Source organism: Lepus europaeus, chromosome 4 (assembly GCF_033115175.1).
Source record: "Lepus europaeus isolate LE1 chromosome 4, mLepTim1.pri, whole genome shotgun sequence".
NCBI classification, from domain to species: domain Eukaryota; kingdom Metazoa; phylum Chordata; class Mammalia; order Lagomorpha; family Leporidae; genus Lepus; species Lepus europaeus.
The window spans coordinates 45,082,652-45,108,602 of NC_084830.1; the positions used below are offsets into that span (position 1 = coordinate 45,082,652).

The window sequence follows — 25,951 nt, forward strand, 5'->3', positions numbered from 1 at the left end:
GTCCCCCCACTGGCGCTTCTGAGAGCATCAAACCTGTGCCGACACAGGCAAACACTCCCCTCTCTCCCCTCCTCCTGGGAACTCCACCTAGATCTATCTCACTGTCTTCCGAGCTGACGGAAAACCGGTGCCCTGTTAGATGTCAGAAACTGCTTCGGTGTTACAGAAGGACCAACACTTTCTAATTGTCTAAGAGTTCGTATCTCACGCACTGGGAAAGAGAATGGGACTAATTTTATCACTCATATAGCTGCCATCTCTTAAAATATAAAATCCATGCCCTGCTTAGTTCTGAGCAGAAGGGACAGAGATACCTCTGTGCTGGATCCACCCCAAGTTCAGTATGCGCTTCGTCTCCACAAACATACAGCTTTCCTTCAAAGATGGTGTCAGGTGGCTGAATGGGGAGATCCGAAGCTGCAGAAGTAAAGGCCAATGTTTAACACAGCCACCGGATAAAAGGAATGGTGAGGTAGAGTTGAGAGAGTTCAATTAAACTTCTGATCATCGATCTTTTGGCACACTCTAAAATTATAGACTCCTTATTAAATTCTCTTTTGTGATACCATTCCAAAGTACTGACAACTTAGGAATCCTCAGATCTATTTAAGAAACATCTGTGTAAAGCTACTGGAATAAAGTCCTTTGAAAAAATCCTTTCCTGGCACTTTAGCTATTGTTTTCCCCAGTATTGAAGCAAATAAAAACAATACTATCCATTTGCTGAATTTATTTAAACAAATCGATTTAGAAATACCATAAAATTAAACAAAACCTCCGACATGTAAACATACCGCCATGTTCCTGAAACAGATGTTAACACCTGATAAAAGTTAACCCTTGTGAGGAAAGCCTCCATTAATAAGGCCAGTCTTCAGCAAAACTAAAACCATTCTGTTTCTTTAGCTTTCCTGGTCTGACAATGCAATATCATAAAACCACAATCAAAGACAAAGCTGGATGGACAGATCAGTACCATTGGTTACAGCTGTTAAACAGGTTCATTCTTGGCGCCACATAAAAACAAGTAAGCCAATCACATTAAATAAATCATGGCTTTTTTCTTTATCACAAGTCACTAAGAGATGTTAATTATGGTCCTTGTCAAACACATTTGGTAAAGGCTATTTACAGTGTACATGGCTGAGCATGCACTATTTATAGTTACAAAGATACCTGCCAGTTTATTACAATAGAATTACACAGTGCCTGAAAATGGTGAAACATCTCACACATCATTTAAATCAATACAATTTCAAGCAGGAAACGTTCCTTATTTGACCACAATTGCAATAATTACACGAAAATTCTTATAAAAACACGAATCCTCTTCAAGAAATTGATGCATATTCTACGTACTACAGGTTAAGGCAGTAAAAAAATGTATTCCTGATAACTGGAGGTCTTGACAATGTCAATTAAAGCTGTCTGACTCTAGTTTTCATTCTCCATCATATACTCAAAGTGTGTGAATGATTTCAATTTTAAAGTCAAAAAATTACTAGCAACTAAGAGTTGATGCTGGAAAGAAAGTAACTGCTAGGGAAAGGAAAAATGTGAGCTGGATTTTGCCTGAAAGTTTTCAAATCATAAACAAGAGCATTATTTGTGAGTCTGAATTAAATGTATATAAAAGAAATACATAGTTTACCTTTAATTTAAAATATACTGTACTTTGAACAATTCAAGTAATGCAAGACTATCAAAAATAACTTCATAAGCCATACAAGTGTCAATTGCATTTTCAATGTCTGAATTAAGAATATTTTAAAAATTGTAAACTAAACCATGACAGTTTAGTTAAATAAATGATAAATGACTTTTTATTTGCACTTGTGATTCTTTTAATACAAATTGCTACCAACAAATATGTAAAGATATGGCAGATTATGCATTTGATCAAAGCACTTTGATTTAAGCATAAAATAGATTCAAATGGTGCAAGTTCGTGCATAAGATCCAAAGAGTTGCCTGCTAATTTGAAGGCAATCCTTTCTCTAATCAGAATCCGTTACTCCTCAGCTGCAGATGAGATAGGGCACAATCTGTTGTAAACAGGGCACTGTTGTAAAACCAGGATAAGATTCTTAATTAAGATCATTCTCGTTCAATGAAAAGACTTTCCCAAGTGTCTTCCAGCACTGTATGTAGAATATTCTGCTGACCTCTTAATTTCATAAATTAACTTTTCTTTGATTCCATTTTTACGGTGGTTGTGTTCACAGTTTTGTTTTAAAAATTGGTTTAAATTTATATAAAATTCTGTACATGTCCACAAATTATTGCATAAACAGCATAATCTTCAAGACAGTGTTTGCAAACACATGTCCAATACAGGGAAAGAAAAAACATTCACGTTTCCCGTCTGGCTTTTTTCTTCTTTTTTATTTGTTTGGGAGATTCCCAGTTAGTTTCAGACTTGACTAAAGGAAAAAAGGGGGGAGAGGAGTAAGGAAAGAAAGAACAAACAGTTAGGAGGATGGTAAATATTCTTATGTTTCAATAACATAGAAGTACGAATGCTGAAAAAAAATGCTACAAAATTCTCAGACTTAAGTTTTCAAGTCCTAGTTACATTATTTTTAAGTTACTCTGTTTGCCACTCTTTTCAAGCCTGATGTATTATTAGGTTTAACCACATAGAGCTACTGATACTCAACCAGTTGCCACCAAGAAAAGCCACCCTTTAATACTGCTCATTCTAACTACTGAGAGAAAACTGAGTAGAAAACAATTTGCATCCAGACTGACAGGCAGGCAGGTGGCAAGTCCTCTGCTCTGTCCTTGGCAACCTTACTGTTATTTTAGTGATCTGGCCCTCACAACTAGTCAGTTAGTTCATGTGATTTCAAGGAGTTCGGCATTTGCAAAGGAAGGAAGGGCTGGACTGTTAAACCATGAACTTCCTAGATCAGAACCTGAACGTTTACACAAGGAACATGTAAACTGTACAAGAAGAAAAAGGTACAAAAGAACCAAAAAGAGGATCACTTACTCTGGGAAGGAGGCACACTATTTTGCTTCATATTTGACTTGGATTTATCTGTCTCTGATAGCATCAGTGGCACTTGGGAAGAGCTCTTGTCTGAATCATTTTTTGATAAGCTAACAGATGGCTCGGTAGAAACAGCAGGTGGAAGAGTCTTGATGGGCTACGTTGAAATAAAGTTATCTCAAATTTTTTGTGAAATTTTCAAATAAAACTAAATATAGTGATATCAAGAAGTTGTTAACAGCATGTAAATACTAAGATTTCTAAGTGATTTATTAGCAGTAACACTGTAACTCACGTCTGCCCTCTAGTGACAAAACCAAATAAAACATTACCTACAATGGGACTGTAGGCTGAGATAAAAATGAAAGCATAAAATCAGAAAAGTCTATCGAGGGATCAGCGCTGTGGCTCACTAGGTTAATCCCATATAGGGGCCAGGTTCTAGTCCCGGTTGGGGTGCCAGATTCTATCCCGGTTGCCCCTCTTCCAGTCCAGCTCTCTGCTGTGGCTTGGGAAGGCAGTGGAGGATGGTCTAGACTTGGGCCCCTGCACCCACATGGGAGACCAGGAGGAAGCACCTGGCTCCTGGCTTTGGATTGGCATAGCTCCGGCCGTAGTGGCCATTTGGGGGGCGAACCAATGGGAGGAAGATCTTTCTCTCTGTCTCTCTCTCTCACTGTCTAACTCTATCTGTCAAAAAGAAAAAAAAAAAAGTCTACTGAATCAAATAAGTGAAAATAATGTCATTTTCACATTCTTTTACATTTGCTTGCTTCATTATAAATGGCATGATTTTATATTTGTCAGAGATTCAGTGGTATCATCTACTTCCCATTGAACTCAAAACATTTATATTCTAGGGCTGGTGCTGTGGCTTAGTGGATAAAACCACTGCCTGTGGTGCTGGCATCCCATATGGGCACTGGTTCAAGTTCTGGTCGCTGTGGCCGGCGCACCGCGCTAATCCAAAGCCAGGAGCCAGGTGCTTCTCCTGGTCTCCCATGGGGTGCAGGGCCCAAGGACTTGGGCCATCCTCCACTGCCTTCCCGGGCCATAGCAGAGAGCTGGCCTGGAAGAGGGGCAACCGGGATAGAATCCAGCGCCCCAACCGGGACTAGAACCCGGTGTGCCAGCACCGCAAGGCGGAGGATTAGCCTGTTAAGCCACGGCGCCGGCCACATCATTATTTTTTTACAGAAGGCACATAATTCAAAAACATGTCACCAGGACTAGTGTTGTGTCGTGGTGGGTAAAGCCACTGCCTGTGATGCCTGCATCCCATATAGGTGCTGGTTTGTTTCCCAGCTGCTCCACTTCTGATCCAGTGTACTGCTAATGGACTCAGAAAAACAGGGGAAAATGGCCCCAAGTGTTTGGGTCTCTGCACCCACATGGAAGACCCGGAAGAAGCTCCTGGTTCCTGTCTTCGCCCTGGTCCAGTCAGGGCTGTTGGGGTCATCTGGGGAGTGAACCAGCGGACGGAAAATCTCTGTCCTTCCCTCTTTCTTTGTTACTCCTTCAAATAATAAATAATTCTTAAAAAAAAAAAAAAAAGTTTACCAAATTTTAAACAAATGTTACTTTCTGGAGGATGAACCTGTCCTATTATGAACAGGCTTTGGGAAAAATACAACAAATTACATTTTTTCTAAGCTACCTGTCCTTTACATGTACACATATTTAGAAGAAGAAAATATAACATAGTATATGATACAGTACAGTAGTCCCTCGTTTTCTGTGGGGGACATATTCCATAGGCTCCAGTGGATGTCTGAAACAGTAGATGACACCACTAAGCTTCTTCCAATTTATTCATTCTCTAGATCTTAGCAATCTCAGCATATTGTTTTCTTTCCTTAATTCAAGAACTTTCACCTTTTCACTTAAAGTAAGCACTTTATAGCTTCTCTTTGGTAGGTCTGAATTGCCAGCATCACTACTCTCATTCTATGGGGCCATCATTAGCTAAGGACTACCTGAACACAAGCACTGCGATTTGCTGACAGTCAGCTGATACCAGGAGGTGCTAAGTGATTAACAGGGCATTGGTATTTGCAATGTGGATATGCTGGACAAAGGGATGAGAGTGACTGTCCCTGGAGGGATGGGATGGGATGAGTATTCCTCAGACTACCCCAGAATCATGCTCCATTTAAAACTTATGAAGTGTTTATATCTGAAATTCTCCAACTAGTATTTTTGAACTTTAGTCGATCACAGGTAACTGAAATGGCAGAAAGCATAATGGTGGGTAAAGGAGGACACTCCTATATAGTGGCTTTGAGTTCACTGCTGATAACATGACCTTGGGCAAGTTACTCCACTTCTCTTGCTTTATTTACATAATGGGTCCTATCTTTCTCTTGGGGATGTTTTATAGACTAAATTAGCGTATTTAAAATGTTTAGCACAGTGCTTTGATAAAATACCAGTTAAGATACAATTCTCAAGTCAATAAAACTTTATTTCCAAGAATTACCTGACTATTTTTGACGAGTACTTCAGTTGGATCACTAGTGCTTACGGTCTTCGAGGAAAAAACCTTTTCCTGTTTTGGACGGGATTTAGAGGTATTCACTGGAAGCTCTTCTCTAATTTCTTTTTCTAATTCTTCTGTGTCCTACACACACAAAAAAAGTATTAGATAATATGAATTATTTGCTTTAGTAACTAAAATCTATTACTGCCCCAAGGAAATAACTGCATTTTACAAACTGTCCAAACAAGCTAAAAAGCATATAACAAAATAATTACTCAAAATATTTATAAAAAAAATATATATATGTACATTGGAATATACATTCATTGTTCCATGCTTTCCCCAGAGTTAAACTGTCAATTAAAAAATATATGGGGCACATATTGTGGAGAGGCAGGTAAAGCCACCGCCTGTGACGTCAGCATCCAATATGGGCACCAGTTCAGGTCCTGGCTACTCCACTTCCGAGCCAGCTCCCTGCTAATGCTCCTGGGAAAGCAGTGGAAGATGGCCCAAGTGCTTGGGGCCATACCACCCACGTGGGCGACCCAGATGAAGCTCCTGGCCCAGTGCTGGCTGTAGTAGCCATCTGGGGAGTGAACCAGAAGACGGAAAGTCTATCTCTCCCTCTCTCCGTAACTCTTTAAAAATAAAAACACACACACCAAAATGGGAACTGTTTTAATTTAAACAGACCAACTCAAACATTATAAACTAAGCTAGTATATTTTCTGTTAAAAACAAAAGTATACAATGAGGGGTAGACATCTGGTACAGTGCTTGAAGCACCACTTGTAAGGCCTGCATCCCATACTGGAGTGCCTGGGCTGGAGGCAGCAGGTCAATGATTCAAGTAGTTGGGCTCCTGCTACCCAGATTGAGTTCCAGGATCCTGGTTTCAGCCTGGCCCACCCCTAGGTATTATGGGCATTCGGAGAGTAAATCAGAAGATGGAAGCCTCTGTTTCTCTTTCTGTATCTCTCTTTCATGTGCTTTCAAATAAATAATCTTTTAAAAAGCACATAATGAATTAGTCATGTTTGAACTAAGATTTTTTTTTTTTTTAAATTTTTTTTGACAGGTAGAGTGGACAGTGAGAGAGAGAGATAGAGAGAAAGGTCTTCCTTTTTGCCGTTGGTTCACCCTCCAATGGCCGCCGCGGTAGGCGCGCTGCTGCCGGCGCACCGCGCTGATCTGATGGCAGGAGCCAGGTGCTTCTCCTGGTCTCCCATGGGGTGCAGGGCCCAAGCACTTGGGCCATCCTCCACTGCACTCCCTGGCCATAGCAGAGAGCTGGCCTGGAAGAGGGGCAACCGGGACAGGATCGGTGCCCCGCGCTGATCTGATGGCAGGAGCCAGGTGCTTCTCCTGGTCTCCCATGGGGTGCAGGGCCCAAGCACTTGGGCCATCCTCCACTGCACTCCCTGGCCATAGCAGAGAGCTGGCCTGGAAGAGGGGCAACCGGGACAGGATCGGTGCCCCAACCGGGACTAGAACCTGGTGTGCCGGCGCCACAAGGCGGAGGATTAGCCTATTGAGCCGTGGCGCCGGCCTGAACTAAGATTTTAAAAAAAGCATTTCACTAAGTGACTTCTTCAAGGAATGAAATATTTCTATATAACTGAAACTTCTAGATAGACTGAATTTACATAGTAGAAAGGATATAGACAGGAAATTCCAATTTTAGCCTGCCACAGTCTAGCTATATTCAGGGACAAATCACTTAGTTATTCTGAGCCTCAGTTTCTTCAACTACAAAATAAAATTTGTCTATATGATTTCTAAGGTACCATCAAAGCTTCAACATTTCCATTCTTAGTCTTATAGACTTTTAAGTAGTGTTAAGCACTTGAGTCATCATTTGCTGCTTTCCTAGGAGCATTAGCTGGCAGCTGGATCAGAAGTGGAACAGCCAGGACACAAATTGGTGCCCATATGGGAAGCTGGTGTTGCAGGCAGCAGCTTAACCTGCTGTGCCACAAAGCTGACCCCAGAAAATTTCAACAAAGTAATTCTAAAGCACATTATATGCATGTAAGTGAAAAATAAGCACCACCGTGAAATGAACTATTCTTCAGCAAACACATACATTTAAATGGTTGTAGTTCTTTTCTTTTTCTTTTTAAAGATTTATTTGGGGGCTGGCGCTGGCTGTGGTGCAGTGGGTTAATGTCCTGGCCTGAAGCGCTGGCATCCCATATGGACATCGGTTCGAGATCTGGCTGCTCCACTTCCTGTCTAGCTCTCTGCTATGGCCCGGGATAGCAGTAGAAGATGGTCCAAGTCCTTGGGCCCCTGCACCTGTGTGGGAGACCGGGAAGAAGCTCCTGGCTCCAGGCTTCGGATCAGTGCAGCTCCGGCCGTTGAGGCCATCTAGGGAGTGAACCGTCAGATGGAAGACCTCTCTCTCTCTCTGCCTCTCCTCTCTCTGTGTAACTCTGACTTTCAAATAAATAAATAAATCTTAAAAATAAATAAATAAATAAATAAAAGTTTTGAAAGGCAGAGGAAGAGGCAGAGGCAGAGAGAGAGAGAGAGAGAGAGAGAGAGAGAGAGAGAGAAGTCTTCCACCTGCTGGTTCACTCCCCAGATGGCCGCAATGGCCGGAGCTGTGCAGATCTGAAGCCAGGAGCTTTTTCCAGGTCTCCCACACGGGTGCAGGTGCCCAAGGACTTGGGCCATCTTCTACTGCTTTCTCAGGACACAGCAGAGAGCCAGATTAGAAGTGGAGCAGCTGGGACTCAAACCGGTGCCATACAGGATGCTGGCACTACAGGAGGTAGCTTTATCCACTACACCACACCGCTGGCCCGTTTTTCTTTTCAACTACCAGCTAAGATGATCTTAGAAGTTTCTTTTCGAGAGGCACCAAGATGGCAGAATAGGGAGGAAGCTTACTGTTCTACTCCAGGGTAAGATAGTAAAAAAAACATGGACAGAGTGCAGTGTCAGGGAAGAGTTTGGGAGAAAATGGCTGAGCAAACTCCATGAAAATTAGAGGGACACTGTGGATCTACATGTAGGGTGTGGACGCGCTCAATTGAGGATCCTAGCAGCTGAGAGCCTCAGCACCAGCTTGAGAGTGAGGTAAGACCAGACTGCAGCGGCCCAAGCCACTGGCAATAAAGCTGCAGAAGAGCCTGGAATGAGATCTGGCTTGGAGCCCTGTGGGGGTCAGTATACTTGCCAACATAAAGGAGAAATAAAGGAGGCACGCTTCTCTTTCCCTGACCACCCAGCACCAGTGTCCTGTAACTAGCTGAGAGTGGGCAGGCGCCATTTTGGACATACATAACTGCTGCGCCAGCTTGCGTCTGTACCCAGCAACCAGCTGAGAGGAGATGCCTGAGGCAGGCTGGGAGAACTGAGAGGGAGCTGTGTGCTCATGACTGTGGGAGCCTTGCGTGCTGGGACTGTGAAAACACTGTGGCTGCATGTAAGGGCACGGGGCTCCTTGATTCCCTGGTGAGGGTCACTGCCACCAAGGACTGCACGGATCCTTTGCATGGTTCTTGTCGTAGTGTGGATGAATGTTGTACCCACTGGGGCTAGGACTCAGGCATTGGTCTCCTTGGAGGAGAGGCGGTAAGCATGAGACTATGCCAACAGAGCTGAACAAACCTCCCCTCTGATTAAAAAAAAAAAAAAATTTATCACGCCCAATTTGAGAGTCACCTTGGACACTCCCCTCACCCTGGAGCACTGACCAGAGCTCCCTGGCCACACCCAGCACACATCTCAGGGTATTCACTGAATGAACAGACACTCCATTAGGCCATCACAGGCAAAAAAATTAAACCAACAAGTATCTCTACAAATGCCTGAAAATAAATGCAGCAATTCAAGAAACAAGAATAAGGAAGACAACATGACATCCCAAAGGAATACAACAACACTTAATACTATAATGTGAAAATGAAGAGACTGAAGGAATGCTAGAAATGGAATTCAAATATTGATCGTAGGATTCCTTAGACGTAATCAGAAGCGAATCCACAAACTAAAGAAATCCGTACACGAAATTGAAGAAAATTTTTCTTATGAAATTGAGATTTTAAAGAGAAGTTAAAATGAAATATTGTTCTTAAAGTTGCATTTATGAAATACATAAAGTCTGTATACGTTAAATAAAAGGTTTCTGGGGAAAAAAACATAAAAACACCAGAAAAAAGTTTTTCAACATTGCTATTCCATGAAAATTGTTTAGGACAATAGTGGGTTTAGATAGCAATTCAAAATTTTCATGTGTATTTAAGCTAAGCAAGCAGCTTTGGAAGTAGGAGGTAAGGTTTTCTTTTTTAATCTTACAAAGTTCATCAGAAGACATTAGTTTATTTTCATCCCAAGTTAAATTCTAATAATGAAGGACCACACCAGCTATACACCATCAACAAAATGAACTCTACCAAAAAAAGAACAAATTCCAAAATACAACCTCTAATGAACAAGAATACTATGTGCCATGTACTCTGTAAAGAACTATATATAATTCATTTAACGTTCAAAACAACTTACACAGTTAAGTAATAAGTGAAAGGTAAGCAAACAAAACAGCAACTGACAGAACAGGAATGTGAATACAGATCTACTCTAAACCCAGAATATTTATTCACTATACTTAAAAAAGGATTATCAAAATATATGTTGAATGTTCCTAATCTATTTTGAAATGCTGAGGATTGACAGTGTTTGATTTTGGAGTTTTTTGAGATTTAAGTATTTGTATAGACTTTACTGAAAATCTCTGAAATTCAAAACTCTTTGAGTCACGTAGGTGCTCAGAAAGTTTCACATTGGGGCTGGTGCTGTGGTGCGGCAGGTTAAATCCCTGGCCTGAGGCGCCAGCATCCCATATGGGTGCCAGTTCTAGTCCTGGCTGCTCCTCTTCTGATCCAGTTCTCTGCTGTGGCCTGGGATAGCAGTAGAAAACAGCCCAAGTCCTTGGGCTCTTGCACCCACATGGGAGACCTGGAGGAAGCTCTTGGCTTTGGATCGGTGCAGCTCCGGCCATTGTGGCTATCTGGGGAGTGAACCAGTGGATGGAAGACATCTTTCTCTGTCTCTACGTCTCTCTGTAACTCTTTCAAATTAAAAACAGACATTAAAAAAAAAAAAATTTCACATTTCAGATTTTTTTTAAAATCAGGCTTAGGGATGTTTACTCTCTACCAAAGATATTTTCACATTAGTGACCTTTTGCCTATAAACCGAACATTTTAAAATACATAATCCACAATCTAGAAAAATAGTTTTAGTAATGGTCATAGTTTAAGTCATAGAAATTTAAGAAAAACTAAAATGGATTTCAGATATTATCACTGATAAAAGGGTATGTGCCAGTATTTATTTTTCTCTTCTCTCTAGATTTTATTTATTTGAAAGGCAGAGTTACAGAGAGAAGGCGACAGAGAGATCTTCCAACAGCTAGTTCACTCCCCAAATGGCTCAAATGGTTGGGGCTGGGTCAGGCTGAAGCCAGGACCCTAGAACTCCATCCAGATCTCTTCTGCTGCTTTCCTAGGCCATTAGCAGGGAACAGGATCGGAAGTGGAGAAACTGGGACACAAACCAGCACCCATATAGGATGCTGGCATCATAGGTGGCAGCTTTATCCTCTACACCACAACACCAGCCCCTAAAATAGAAACTCTGAATTCATCTTTATTATAATCCAATTTTTTTCCCCAAATAGGCAAGACCAAAGAAAATGTAGGTGATGTAAAGAGCTTCTGATGATTAGACGCCTTAGTATCCTTTCCTGCCTTTTTTGACTTCTAGCCAAATGGAATAAACAATAAACTAAGAGTCAAGTAAATTTGTTTTGTATCCATTTTTTCCTGTCATGCTAAGTTATCTCTCAGTTACTGGAAAGGAATTACTATATGTGTGAAATACTGTAAAATACAGTATTTCTTTTCCATTTCATTGTTATATAATCAAGAATGCATTTGAATAATCTGGGATTTTATTTACTTTTGGATTTTAGCTATACTTTTGATGATGTTTTAAAGCAATAAACTTTTAATTACAATGATAATTTTAATTTCTGTTTAAAATAGATTGCAATTTTTCAAATATTTTCAACTTTGATGTCTTCTATCTCTCTCATTTCTCTCATCTGTGCCCCTCATCTCTAAGAACAGTACATCATTTTTTCATAATATCAGCAGTAGGTAAGTAATGAATGTTTTGCTGTTTCGATGTTACCTGTGCATGAGAGTTATCTTCACCTTGCTTCTTCTTTTTCTTTTTTTTCTTTTTAGATTTTCCACTTGGAAGAGCTCCCTCTCCCTTTTCTTTATCATCATCTGAAATCTGTGAAAAGCAAAAATTTAAAGTGAATCATGTTGTTTCCATTATTCAGAATTTATGAATTAAAATTTCATACATTAGATTCAGTCTTTATCCCCTAAAATGTAAATAAGAATAGTAAGTAATAAAACCTGATCAAAACTTACATATTAAAAAAAAACAATGAAGGAGCCAACATTGTGGCACAGCGGGTTAAGCCATCTTCTACAATGCCAGCATCCCATGTGAGTTCTGGTTCTAGTCCTGGCTGCTCTGCTTCTGATCTAGCACCCTGCTAATGCACCTGGGATCACAACAAAAGATGGCCTAAGTATTTGGGCCAAGGCCACCCACATGAGATACCTGGATGGAATTCCAGGCTCCTGGTTTTGGCCTGGCCCAGCCCCAGCAATCGCAGCCATTTGGGGAGTGAACCAGTGATGGAAGATCTTTCTTTGTCTCTCTCAAAGCCTCCACTTGCAGTGGCAGAATCCCATATAGGTGCTGGTTCTAGTCTCAGCTGCTCCTCTTCTGATCCAGCTCTCTGCTATGGCCAAGGAAAGCAGCAGAAGACGGCTCAAGCGCTTGGGCCCCTGTACCCACATGGGAGACCCGGAAGAAGCTCCTGGCTCCTGCCTTCAGATTGGTTCAGCTCTGGCCGTTGCAGCCATCTGGGAAATGAACCAGTGGATGGAAGATCTTTCTGTCTCTCCCTCTTTCTATAACTCTACCTCTCAAATAAATAAATAAAATCTTTAAAAACAAAACAAAAAAAAAGACAATTAGACAGCTATGCAAACCTCAATTCTAAAAATTCACTGGATAACTACTTCTGTTTTATTTGGAGTTCCAATGCAGAGCTACTACCATTAAAATATAATTTGATCCCGTTAAGAGAATGAAATGACAAGTTATAGGGTGGAAGAAAATATTTGCAAATCCTAACAGTTCCCACAAAGAACTACTATCTAGACTACATAAACAACACTCAAAATCAGCAGTACAAAAAAATACAATTAGAAAACACACATAAGACATGAAGAGACATTTCACCAAGAATATATACAGACAGCAAAGAAACATATGGGAAGACGTGCAAGACCACTAGCCATGAGGCAAATGAAAGTTAAAACTGCAATGTGTTACCCTTATACACCTGATAGATGGGTTAAACAAAAAAACAATGACAACTGCACATACTGGTTAGGATGCAGAAGAACCAGATCACACAAATATCAAGCAATACAGTCACTTTTTAAAACAGCTTGCATGTTTCTTGAAATTTTAAATATACAACTGACACACTATTCAGTGATTCACTCCTGGGTATTTGTTTTCAATGTGTTTAGAAGCCTTATTTTATAATAGCAAAAAACTGGAAATAACACAATGTCTTTCAATAGAATTAAGAACATGCAAACTGAGGTATACCCAGGCAATGGGTATACCTCAATGTGAACTCAAAAGGTTCACATTAGTGATATACACAACAGATTGAATCTCCAGAGAATTCTGTGATCAAAACAAACAAACAAACAAAAAGCAACAACAAAAAACCATGATAACAAAAGGTTATATGATACAATTCTATTAATATAACAGTTTTGATATGGAAAAATTAAGAAGTAGGGAATAGAATCCTGGCTGCTGGGACTGTGGAAGGGATGAAGATCAGAGGGAAGAACGTGCAGCCCTGGAAGGGTAACATGAGGGGCTGGTGCAATGGTGCACTGGACTGACACTGTTTGTGATGCCAGCATCCTTTATCTGAAGGCTAGTTTGAGTACAGGTTGCTCAACTTTTTTTTTTTTTAAGATTTATTTTCTGAAAGGCAGAGTTACAGAGAGGCAGAGGCAGACACAGAGTTACAGAGAGAGAGAGGTCTTCTATCCACTAGTATACTCCCCAGATGGCTGCAACAGCTGGAACTGTGCTGATCTGAAGCCAGGAGCCAGGAGCCAGGAGCCAATGGCCTGGAAAAGCAGTAGAAGATGACCCAAGTGCTTGGGCCCCTGCACCCATGTGGGAGACCTGTAAGAAGCTCCTGGCTTTGGCTTGGCTCAGCTCTGGCTGTTGCAGCCACTTGGGGAGTGAACCAGCAGAGGGAAGACCTCTCTCTCATTCTTTCTCTCTGTAATTCTGTCAAATAAATAAAATAAATCTTTAAGAAAAATTAAAAAAAATTTAAGACGAGGGGTACTATGAGACATTATTGTGATGGAAACATTCTGTATCTTTTTTTATTTGAAAGGCAGAGTTATACAGAGAAGTGAGGGGTAGTGGAGAGGGACAGAGAGAAAGAGAAAATGAATCTATCTATTAGTTTACTACCCAAATGGCTGTTAACAGCTGGGCCTGGACAAGGCTGAAGCCAGTAGTAAGGAACTCCATAAAGGTCTCCCACGTGGGTTGCAGAGAGGTCCAAGCAGTTGGACCAGGACCACCTTCCGCGAGACTTTAGCAGGGAGGTAAATCAGAACTGGGGCAGCTGGGACTCGAACCCCACTCATAGGGGATGCTGGTGTCCCAGGCAGCAGCTTAACCCACTGTGCCACAATGCTGGCCCCTGCATCCTGCATCTTGACTGCATCGGTGTTAACATCTGGATTGTGATGCTGTACTACGGTTTTTCAATACGTTGCCATTGCTGGAAACTGGGTAAACAGTAGAGGAGACTGCTCTGCATTACTTCTTACAACTGCGTATAAATCTATAATTATTTCAAAATAAAAGGCTTAGTTAAAAATTGAATGTGGGGGGGCTGGCATTGTAGCACAGTGGGACAAGCTGCTATCTGTGATGCCAGTATTCCATGTGGACACTGGTTCAAGTCCCAGCTGCTCCACTTCTGATCCAGCTCTCTGCTATGGCCTGGGAAAGAAGTGGAAGATGGCCCAAGTCCCTGGGTCCCTGCACCCATGTGGGAGACCTGGAAGAAGCTCCTGGCTCCTGACTGGCCCAGTTCTGGAGGTTGCAGCTATTTGAAGAATGAATCAGCGGATGGAAGACCTCTCTCTCTCTCTGCCTCTGCCTCTCTGTAAATCTTTCAAGTAAAAAGAAATTAAAAAAAAAAAAAAAAAAAAAAAAAAAAGAATTTGAGAAGGAACGTTACTGAAAATAACCTGCCTGCCAAAAATATGTCAAATTAAGACTATTAAATAAGTGTTCACAATGATTCCTTTTCACATATACTAGGTAGTTGAACTAATTTTTTTTTTTTTAAATTTATTTGCCAGGTAGAGTTATAGACAGTGAGAGAGAGACAGAGAGAAAGGTCTTTCCTCCATTGGTTCACTCCCCAAATGGCTGCTACGGCGGGCGCTGTGCCGATCCAAAGGCAAGAGCTGGGTGCCTCCTCCTGGTCTTCCATGTGGGTGCAGCCATCCTCCACTGCCCTCCTGGGCCACAGAAGAGAGCTGGACTGGAAGAGGAGCAACCGGGAATAGAACCCAGCGCCCATATGGGATGTTGGCGCTGCAGGCAGAAGATTAACCAAGTGAGCCATGGCGCCGGCCTGGTAGTTGAACTACTTTAAGATTTATTTATTTGAAAGGCAGAGCTAGAGAGAGAGAGAGAGAGAGAGAGAGAGAGAGAGAGAGAGAGAGAGAGAGAAGGAGAGACAGAGAGAACTTCCACCTGCTGGTTCACCTTCCAAATGGCCATAATAGCTAGAGGTGGGCTGATCAGAAGCCAGGTGTCCCATCCAGGTCTCCCACATGGGTGCAGGGATCCAAGCACTCGAGCTATCCACCATTGATTTCTCAGGCACATTAGCAGGGAGTTGGACTGGAAGTGGAGTAGCCAGGACTTGAACTGGCGATGGGATGCCAGTGCTGCAGATGGTGGCTTAATCTGCTGTGCCACAGCGTCAGCCTCCATAGTTTAACTTTCTATGGAAAAGTGCTATTTCTTTACTCTCAGAGGTGACAACTTAGATTCCTAGATTATCTTACAGGAAGAGATGTCATGGTTAATTGCTATTTCTCTGCTAGCATCAATAGCAATTATGTTGAGATTTTGATGATCTCATGAACAAATAGCTTTATAGAAGTTGACAGCAGATGGAAAACAAACAAACAAAAGTGGGCACAACAGGCAGGCGTTTGGCCTAACAGTTCTAAGATACTCATGTCCCATACTGGAGCATGCAGGTTTGATTCTTGGCTCTGGCTCCTGACTTCAGCTTCCTGCTAAAGAAGACCCTGGAAGGCAGTGGTGATGGTCCATGTGATTGAGTTCCTGCCATCCGACCTGAAAAGAACTCGTAGCTTCCTGCTTTGGTCGGGAGGATCATCATGGACATTTATGGAATGAACCAGCAGATAGGAGCTATGTCTCTGTCTCTAAAAAAGAAAACAAAAACAAAAAACAAAACCTGGCCCTAACTTGGCTAAGCAATTTTAGTTGGCTGGCATTGGTGGAGAGAAGTATTTCACAGATGAAACCCCCACGTGAATATATATGCATCCTATAAAGGATACTCAGGTCACAGGACTTTCTTTGGTTTTCTTCTGAGTCTATTAGAATCCAACCAAACAAGAGATGTAGTTCTCCGCAGCAAAATAGTATTTTTGTTAATGGCAAGAAGGCGGAAAACAACCTTGTATCAACCTTTTAACTCATATAAGAATACTTTGACAACTCTATTTTTGGTTTTATAAAAAATTTATTTTTTCATCCCCCAACTAATGGGTATTTAGATGGCATCCTGATTTCTGAATATATTTAGAAAAATAATTGCTATGATGTGTGATAGACTTTTCTTCTTTGAAAAGATTTATCTATTTATTTGAAAGAGTTAAAGAGATCTCCAACCACGGGTTCACTCCCCAACAATGGCAAAGGGTGGGCCAGGCTGAAGCCAGGAGCTTCATCCAGGTCTCCCATGTGGATGGCAAGGGCCCAAGTATTCGGGCCAGCCTCTGCTGCCTTCCCAGGTGTGTTAGCAGGAAGTTGGACTGGCAGCAGACAAGCTGGGATTGGAACTTTCACTGTAAGTGGCTTAAGCCACTGCAACACAACATAGGCCTCATAAAATCTTTACTACATTCACTGGTTCAGTTTAATTTTGGTGATCAGGCCCAGTGGAGAAGCGAAGTTCCAGTGGAGAAATAAAGACTTTTGGTTGTATATTTACTAAATGTTCAACAGCTATTTGAAAGATAGTTGTGTGCTAAGGGGCTGTACTAGGAAATTTGCATAGGCCCAATCTAAAACCTTTTTCCCTTTTCAATTTTCACATGCCCTGTCAACTGTCTCTCTATATATTTATTTATCTGTTCTCCTTGTACCTCTCCCTTTCCCTGGTCTCCAAAGATGAGAGGTATTCTATGCTACCGAAGGTTGAACCTTGTGCCTTTGGCTTCTTTACCCCCAATACTGACTGTCTCTTCAAGAACATCACTCTCTTAGTCAATCTTCTCTCATTTATAATCAACATTTTCCTTTGGATTCTTTCCTTTCTCTACAGATATGCTAAAGCAGATGCTGACAAATTACTAATTCTGCCTAATGTCAATTTTTAGAAATAAAGTTCATTTCTGTATCACCAATGGCTGCATGTAGCAGTTAAGCAGCTGCATCAGGCTGTGTGGCTTTTTCAAAGTCTGCTGACTCTTCATTAAAATCTCTCTTATCATAACATTACAAACAACCCCCCTCAACAAAACCCTTCCTGATAGCACATGCTGTCATCTGCTACTTCAACATTCCATCTAGACTTACTTGCTATGACTACTTTTTTTATGTGTGTGTTTTTTTTAAAGATTTATTTGAAAGGCAGAGTTACTGAGAGGCAGAGAGAGAGAGAGGTCTTCCATCTGATGGTTCACATCCCAGATGGCCACAATGGCCAGAGCTGTGCTGATCAGAAGCCAGGAGCTTCTTCTGGGTCTCCCACATCGGTGCTGGGGCACAAGGACTTGAGACATCTTGTACTGCTTTCCCAGGCCATAGCAGAGAACTGGATTGGAAGTGGAGCAGCTGGGACTTGAACTGGCACCCATATGGGATGTCGGCACTGCGGGCAGTGACTTTACCCGCTATGCCACAGAACCTGCCCCTACTTTTTTTTTTTTTAAGGGCAGAGTTACAGAGAGAGGAAGAGGGAAGTAGAGAGAAAATCTTCCATCCATTGGCTCATTCCCCAAATGGCCACAATGGTTGGAGCTGGGCCAGTCCGAAGCCAGGAACCAGGAGCCTCCTGGTGCACTTGGGCCATCTTCCCCTGCCTTCCCAAGCACACTGGCAGGGGGCTGGAATGGAAGTGGAGTAGCCGGAACTGGAACTGTTGCCCACAGGGGATGCAGGCATAGCACTGCCCCTATGACTATTTTTTATTCCTTATTCATTCAGCTCACTGCAATACGGCTTCTAACTGTTCTAACATACCAGAAAGCAAATCCAGTGCTATTTTTCAAGCCTAATGTTACTAGTTTTGCTCTGCAGGCCCTGATGCTGTTGATCACGGTCTCCTTCTTGACAAGCTCATCGACCTCAGCTTCTGTGATCCAGAACTCTCCTCCCTTAGTCTCTTTCATTAACAAATACACAGCTACCAAGCCCTTCCACTCACTCACCTTTTGATCATCAGGGATTGATTCTTGAGACTTCAGAAGTGAAGCTCTTTCTTCATCTACCCAGTTCCCCCATTCTTCTGCTGGTGCATTCCAATCAGAGCTGGGATCAGCAGAAGACAGACCATCTAAAATTTAACAGTGCTGATTAGGTATCTATCATTTCTACCATAATCTAAAATATAAAAACTAAAAATTCCTTATATTAAACTAAGCTGTGATTTTAAACTTTTGTTCTTTCTCCCAAACATTATAGCGGTAAAAAAAAAAAAAAAAAAAAAAAGCGCAAAAATATGATGGTAACAACCTTTCTCCAAATTCTGCTGGGCCATACATTTGGTTGTATGGAATTAATATACTCCAGTAAATTTATTAATGAACCATTTAATTTCACTCTCCCTGTTCTTTATCAGTTTCCTGAATTTGCATTCCTTTCCCTGTCCACCTGCTACTTTGCCCTGATTATCATATTGTTGTAACTGATTTATTTTCTAGGTTATGGAACTAATAATCACCAATATTATACTCCCCTGTTATTACATCTCCTCCCATCTATAAGCTTTTCAAGATTAGGTTCTTCAAATTCGCCAGGTCGTGACAGAAAAACAACTTCTTTTCTCTTCTTTTAACATGTAACCTGTACAGATTATTCCAGGCTCCTTTTATCTGAACATCTTAAGGTATTTGAATCACTTTCAGAGCGTCAGTCATCCTAGTCTTTAAAATAAATTTATTTTTATTTATTTATTTTTTTTTACAGGCAGAGTGGATAGAGAGAGAGACAGAGAGAAAGGTCTTCCTTTTTGCCGTTGGTTCACCCTCCAAAGGCCGCTGCAGCCGGCACACCGCGCTGATCCGAAGCCAGGAGCCAGGTGCTTCTCCTGGTCTCCCATGCGGGTGCAGGGCCCAAGCACTTGGGCCATCCTCCACTGCACTCCCGGGCCACAGCAGAGAGCTGGCCTGGAAGAGGGGCAACCGGGACAGAATCTGGCGCCCCGACTGGGACTAGAACCCGGTGTGCCGGCGCCGCAAGGCAGAGGATTAGCCTGTTAAGCCACGGCGCCGGCCTAAAATAAATTTTATTCTAGATTTCCTCTAGGAGGTACTTTTGTTTTCTATAAAAGATGACAGAGCCTGGGCTTTATTTTCAAATGGTAAAATGCTGTTCTAACATTGCTTGGCTGAAAATTCCAACCATTTCCCATTAATACCTAATGCTACTATTGTCCAATATTAAAATTATTTCATAGGCGCTTCGGTCTGTTTCTGAAATTTCTATTCCACTGATCAATTCTTCGGATAGTGCCATACATAATTGAACTCTGTAATATATGTTAGCATCTAGAACAGGGGTGGGGAACGTCTAGACCCAGGCCATGTAAGGGCTGTGAAATCATTTCGTCTGCTCTGTCAAGACAAAGGGATCTGAAATTCAATAACCCTAAAAGCAAGCTAATTTTTAAGATGATCATTTTGTATGGCCTGCAAATGATGTTATAAATATCCAAATAGCCCTTGGCAGAAAAAAGGTTCCCCATGCCTGGTAAATCTGTTTGCATTACTTTTTTTTTCAGTTATTCATTTTTCCAGGTGAACTCTATTATTTTTGTTTAAAGGGGCGGTATTATGATATAGCCTCATCAAGACTTCAACATTCATGTTTTGGAATAATATATAAAGATGTGGGAAAATACACAAAATTGCATGATATAATCCCGTATCATGAAGAAAATAATCAATACATTTTTAATAGTAGAATTATAGGAATTTTGTCTGTTCAATCCTTATTAAACACTATGTACTGGAACACACATATACACACATAAAAGTATTTATTTATTTGAAAGGCAGAGTTACAGAGAAAGACACAGAGAATCTTCCCTGCATTGATTCACTCCCCAGATGATACAATGGCTAGAACTGGGTCTAGAGAGAAGCCTGAAACATCCTGGTCTCCCATTTTGGTGGCAGGGGCCCCAACACTTGGGCCATGTTTTGCTGCTTTCTCAGACACATTAGCAGGGAGCTGGATCAGAAGTGGAACAGCCTGGGCTTGACCTGGCACTTAAATGGGATACCAGCTTACTTGGCTGCACCACAATGTTGGTCCCCACTGGGCTGTACAAAGCCCATGAAATCATCTATTCTGGCCCTGCCAAGATACCTGTAGGTGGGACTCGAAATTCAATAAATCTTCAGCAATTTTTAAGTTGATAATTTTGTATGGCCTGTGAATGATGCTAGAAATATCCAAAAGGCCCTTGGCAGAAATAAGGTTCTATATCCCTATAGGGGGCGGCTAAAGACAAAAGACGGAAGGGGCTGTGGAAACAGAAAAGTTCAATCACTAGATGACAGGGGGGTGAAGATTAAGCCAAGAATCTACAGTCTAGTAGATGGAAAAACAGAACAAGTGACTATACATGTGAAATGTGTTACCAAAAAAATGAGCTCCTTTTTAATTTCTCTAAATTCACGACCAGGAGTAGGTATCCCGAGTCAGTATTACACAGTATTAACAGAAGTTAAAAACATGGGCATTAGAGTCAAACAGAAGTAAAGTGAATATTGTTCCACTACTTTAGTAACAGTGCAATTTTGGTCAAGTTGCTTAATCTAAATGAGCTATATAGCAACATCTTGAATTGCTGAGGTTTATATGAGATATATGTAAAGCAGTTCATAGCAATGCAATAAATGTTCAATAAGAGGTATCTATCATCTGTGATGACGTTACAGCCATTTCTAAGCTATAGGGCATATTAATTAAGAATTTACTTTTTACAATCCTGATAAATCTTTCAGTAACATATAATTTGTATGTTTCAAATGTAGAATGATTTTTACAAGTACAAGGGGATGACCAACTGCTCACCTTATACCAAGCATTCATTGATACAACACTGTTAGGGGATTCAGATGCTAAAGCTGTCATTGGCTTTGCTTAAACCACACAAATAAGAAACTCAGATTTGGACAACTGCTGTCTATTAAGACAGATTTCTAAGATCTCTTGACAGAAAACTACAAAAAAAATTTAGGCAATTCAACGGGCAATATACAAACGTGTTCATATTCATTAATGGAGTTGTAGGGAAAAAAAAAATCTAGCAAACCACTTAGTAGTATTATTTTTTAAAAGGCTTAGAGGGTTGTGCATTTAGCCTAGTGGTTGAGACGCTGGTTGCAATGCTCACTTCCCTAATCAGAGTACTTGTGTCAACATCCAGCTCTGGCTTCTGACTCCAGCTTCCTGCTAATGTGGACCCTGGGAGGCAGCAGTGATAGCTCAAGTGGCAGATCTGGGTTGGGTTCTTGATTTGCAGCTTCAGATTGGTCCTATCCCAGTCACTGTGGATATTCGTGGAGCAAACTAGTGAATGGGGGCTCTGTCTCTCAAATAAATGAAGGTTTTTTTTTTTTTTTTTTAAAGGGCTTAAGTGGCCTTAAAATTTGGGGAACAATATGACCTATGGCTTAGTTCCTGGAAGAGCACTAACAGAAGCATAAATCTCTAGTGACTTTACAGAAGTCTCATGGTGATTTTTCTATGTTTATTGATTTAGATTGTTTTTTCTCTTAATTAACTGGAAGAAATAAAACAACTTTAAAACAGATCAATCAACCTAAACTTGAAAATCTTCACCAGGAGATTGTTCAATGAATAACTCTTAAGATTCATGGGTCTATTGTGCTAATAAACATTCTTAGCCACAGTTTCCTTGAAAATGATACACAGTATCTAGTCTTTTCCATATTTAAATAGTTATTTCTCATATCAAAATTCTTCTATGGGAGCTGGTGCAATGGTGTAGTAGGTTAAGCCTCCACCTTGGGCACTGGTTCAAGTCCCAGCTGCTCCACTTCTGATCCCAGCTCCCTGCTAATGGCCTGGGAAAGCAGTGGAGGATGGCCCAAGTGCTTGGGGCCCTGAAGCCACATGAGAGACACAGAAGCTCCTGGCTCCTGGCTTTGGATGGTCCTGGCTCTGGCCATTGTGGACATATGGGGAGTCAACCAGCAGATGGAAGATCTTTCTCTCTGTCTCTCCCTCTCTATGTAACTCTGCCTCTGAAATAAATAGATCAATCTTTGAAAAAAAAAAATTCTTCTATGAGCATATTAAATGCCTTCTCAAAAAGCCATTTTTTTTTTTTAAAAGGTAAGGAATTTGTCTCATTTAATCTGCTAGTAGAATAATGTTTGAGGTTTAAGCATATCATCGCTAGTCTATATTTGGTTGTCATCTACTTCTGTTAAAACTTAAAGCAACATTAGTTTTAATAAAACAAAATAATGTTAGAAAAACATTCGCCAGTGTTTAAACAGACAACATTACTTAACCCTACTGAGAAGATTATTAATTTTGCTACTCAAAGAACACTGTCAACAACAGCAACAGCAACACTTAGTAAATATTTACTATGTATAAGGTAGTGTTCCAAGTGCTTTGTAAATATTAACTCATTCAATCCTCTCAAAAACTCTATGGAAAGGAATTATTATTTTTATGGACAAAAAAACACAGAGGCATAGTCTAGTCATGTAACTTGCATAATGGCAAAGGCCAGGATGCTAAGATTGAAATCCATGTAGCCCACCCTCAAAGTTCATACTCTTAACCATTTCACTAGGAAAGAGCCAATTCACTCACTCCTGCATGCCAAGAAAAATCTGATTCTTTATAGAGGTTATAATGAAGTTGCTCCTTTATGGCCATCACTTCAAGCCACAGGTACATTAATATGTTAATCATCTCAATGTAAATGTAAAGCTATACTTTGTGGCTTAATCCCAAATACTAAGTCATGTATTCTACATATTCAAAATAATAATTAAATTCACTGACCTCCAAAAAAATACCCCTGTTAAAAATAGTAATATAAAACATAAAATATGCAGATAAAATGAGGTTAAAGAGAAACTTTAGTCTTAAAAGAATGCTAATACAGCAAAACAAAGTTGAGAAAGAGTGTTCCTATCCATAATACTTTAGGGCCAGAATACTGTGGAAAATTTTTTATTTTTAAAAATATTTTATCAGGTTTTTCATATTCAAAGAATTCCAATATGTGTAAGATAAAAGTACAGCTATCTGTACAAGAAGGGAAACCTGCAATCCTGTTTGCTGATTCTCTCAGCTTCAACTCATGGCAGCCCAGGATACCTTATTGTTAGCTATTCTCCTATAATCACTCCTCTTATTCCTAAATGACTTCTCAATTCTATTTTTTCACAGAGTTGATTATTCTTTCACAGCATAGGCTATGTTCTTAGAAAAATGTTGCTTTCATATCTTTGTAATACCTTTGATTTTAAGCTATTCTGTCATTTACAAAGAGTTTGCTGTTCATACACCACCACACTAAAACCTCTCAAACACCTATGGCATTACATATGACAGATTATCCACTCCATTTTACACCTCCATCAATACAGATTCCAAGATAAGTGACAAAGTCCAAGACACATGCAGCGCTACCCTTTAGAGACAGGACAGAAACAGATCTATGTTTCAAACTTCCCTAGTCTTTGGCCAGCAATGCAAGGCATTTCATAATATGCCCTCCTCTCCCCCAACCACCCCTGCCCCAATCTACCTTTCCAGCCTTTTCTCCCTCACTCTATAAGAACTGTGCTTCAACTACAGTGTCACATGCTTACCTCATGATTGCTATCACCAAAGCTGTACCAGGTAAGGGTTAAGAGCATGAAGCCTGAACCAGACCAGCAAGGTTTGAATCCACCTTCTTCATTTCTAGCTGTGTGGCCTGGGGAATGTTAGGTAACCTTTCTTTGCGTCAGTTTCTTTATGGGAAAAGTATGCAAAGAAATACCTACCACAAATTGTTATAAGCATTAAATGAGTTAATAATTTGCAAATGACTTTACACCAGTGTCTGGCACACAGCCTACTATTTTCTTTTATTATCATTAACACTATTGAATGCCTATTCATTAGGAGCAAATGATGGTCCCTGCTCTTAGAAACAGAAATAAAATATATTATTTTTTTTCATGTGTAAAAAGACCACAGTGGTGGAGAATCCCACAGGGTAATAAAGAAATAGTAGAAAAGTATATATATAAAAATTCAGAAGAGTTAATTTTGAGATTTGGGGAAAAGATCCACATAGATAGATACGTAGATATCTATTTAAATAAAGATAGTATGACCTTTAAGAACATAGAAAACATCCTTTTTCCTTCCTCCATTTTAAAAAAAAGACTCTTGCCTTTACTTTTCCTATGCTTTTACTTGAAACTGGGTTAATAAAGTGGTTTTCTATCAGCACAAAAATGTGCACATACCACAAATTCAGTTTTTCCTGTATGTTCTATTCAATCTGTTATACTTAAATCATGAGAAGCAGAACATTCATTTAAAATAAAAACTTTTTTAACTAAAAATACTGCAGAGCAATTAGAAGAAATGTTGAAATGTTGCCTCAATCATCATGAAAGTTTACTTTTAGTTCTGTAGCTATTCGATAATTATGTTTCTAGTACATTTAGTATTAAATTATATTACACTATGACCTTTAAAAGTGAGAAGTTAGGAGTAAAATTAAAACAAAGCATGAATTCAGGTGCTAGAAAGAAAATTCAGAAAAAAAAAATTGATAATTTTTAAAAGGACATACTTAACCCAGACCATTCATCATCGATATAGGGTTGATTACGGCTAACATCCCACTGATAATCAGAAGTAGTAGACTGAGAAACTGGCTCAGCTGTAGACCCTTAAATGAAAAATGAATGCAATAAAATTAAAAAAGGAATTTCCTAATGATAGTTTATAACAAATTTTTATACTTTGCACATGGAGACTTTAATTTTTAAATTTCTCCTGAAAGAAAAAATTCAGACATTAGAAAAAGAGTTAAATTAAAAGAAAAAGTAGAATTGAGGGTAATTTTAGATTAAGTATGATAATCATTTGATCTTATTAATCAGAAATATATTTTCCCTAGTCCATTAGATTTTGTCTTTTATAATATACACTTCAAACTACTTATCTATAAGTTTTAAGAAGTCAGTTTTCTTGTTTAATGAAAAATGATAGAACACAAAAGAAATCTCCATCACTGATCATTCTAGTCGTGGATGTTTCAGGGTATGCCTATAACTAGAAAATATCTGAGTTAGCTAGAAATTTCCTTCTGGCTAAGGAAAGCTACATAAATTAGGTGATTATCTAGAAAGGTGGGCAGACAGAAGCCAGAGACAAGCGCTGTTGGAGGTTTAGAGACGAGTTAAGTGCAGGTGCATTTAAAGAAAATAGAATGCTGCCTTTCAAGTTTTTTTTGTTTGTTTATTTACTTATTTTTTGAGGAGGGGGAATATTTGGGGAAAGTGTAGGGATTACACAAGTCCTTTATGAATCTGATAAAAGATGTGATGGCCAACTATCTAGAAATTAACAAAAATTTGCAAATAGTTCTTTCAGGGCCATACAAATTCATGGGTACCTCCTCTAAAACCCTTACTCTATCACCGTACATTCATTTCAGAATGGAAATGTAAAGCAATGGTTCTCCATCCCACTTATAGCCCAAGCATTCTAAATCAGAATCTCTATGTCTATCAGAGTCCTTAAGTGACACTGAT

General features: G+C 40.2%; 1 protein-coding gene across 7 annotated transcripts in view; it reads right to left on the reverse strand.

The window, feature by feature from the left end:
• Positions 1-715: 715 nt before the first annotated feature.
• Positions 716-25,951, reverse strand: part of MTDH (metadherin) — a 71,479-nt gene continuing 46,243 nt past the window's right edge. For 2 of the 7 annotated variants that reach the window (XM_062188192.1, XM_062188193.1), the window contains 7 exons: positions 24,985-25,083; positions 18,344-18,468; positions 11,682-11,789; positions 5,475-5,615; positions 4,387-4,530; positions 2,996-3,152; positions 716-2,423 (listed from right to left, as the gene is read on the reverse strand). In XM_062188192.1, coding sequence (XP_062044176.1) covers positions 2,353-2,423; positions 2,996-3,152; positions 4,387-4,530; positions 5,475-5,615; positions 11,682-11,789; positions 18,344-18,468; positions 24,985-25,083 — 845 coding nt within the window. In that variant the 3' untranslated portion in view covers positions 716-2,352. The remainder of the gene's footprint in view (positions 2,424-2,995; positions 3,153-4,386; positions 4,531-5,474; positions 5,616-11,681; positions 11,790-18,343; positions 18,469-24,984; positions 25,084-25,951) is intronic. The other 5 variants (XM_062188194.1, XM_062188197.1, XM_062188195.1 and 2 more) reach the window with 4 other exon arrangements.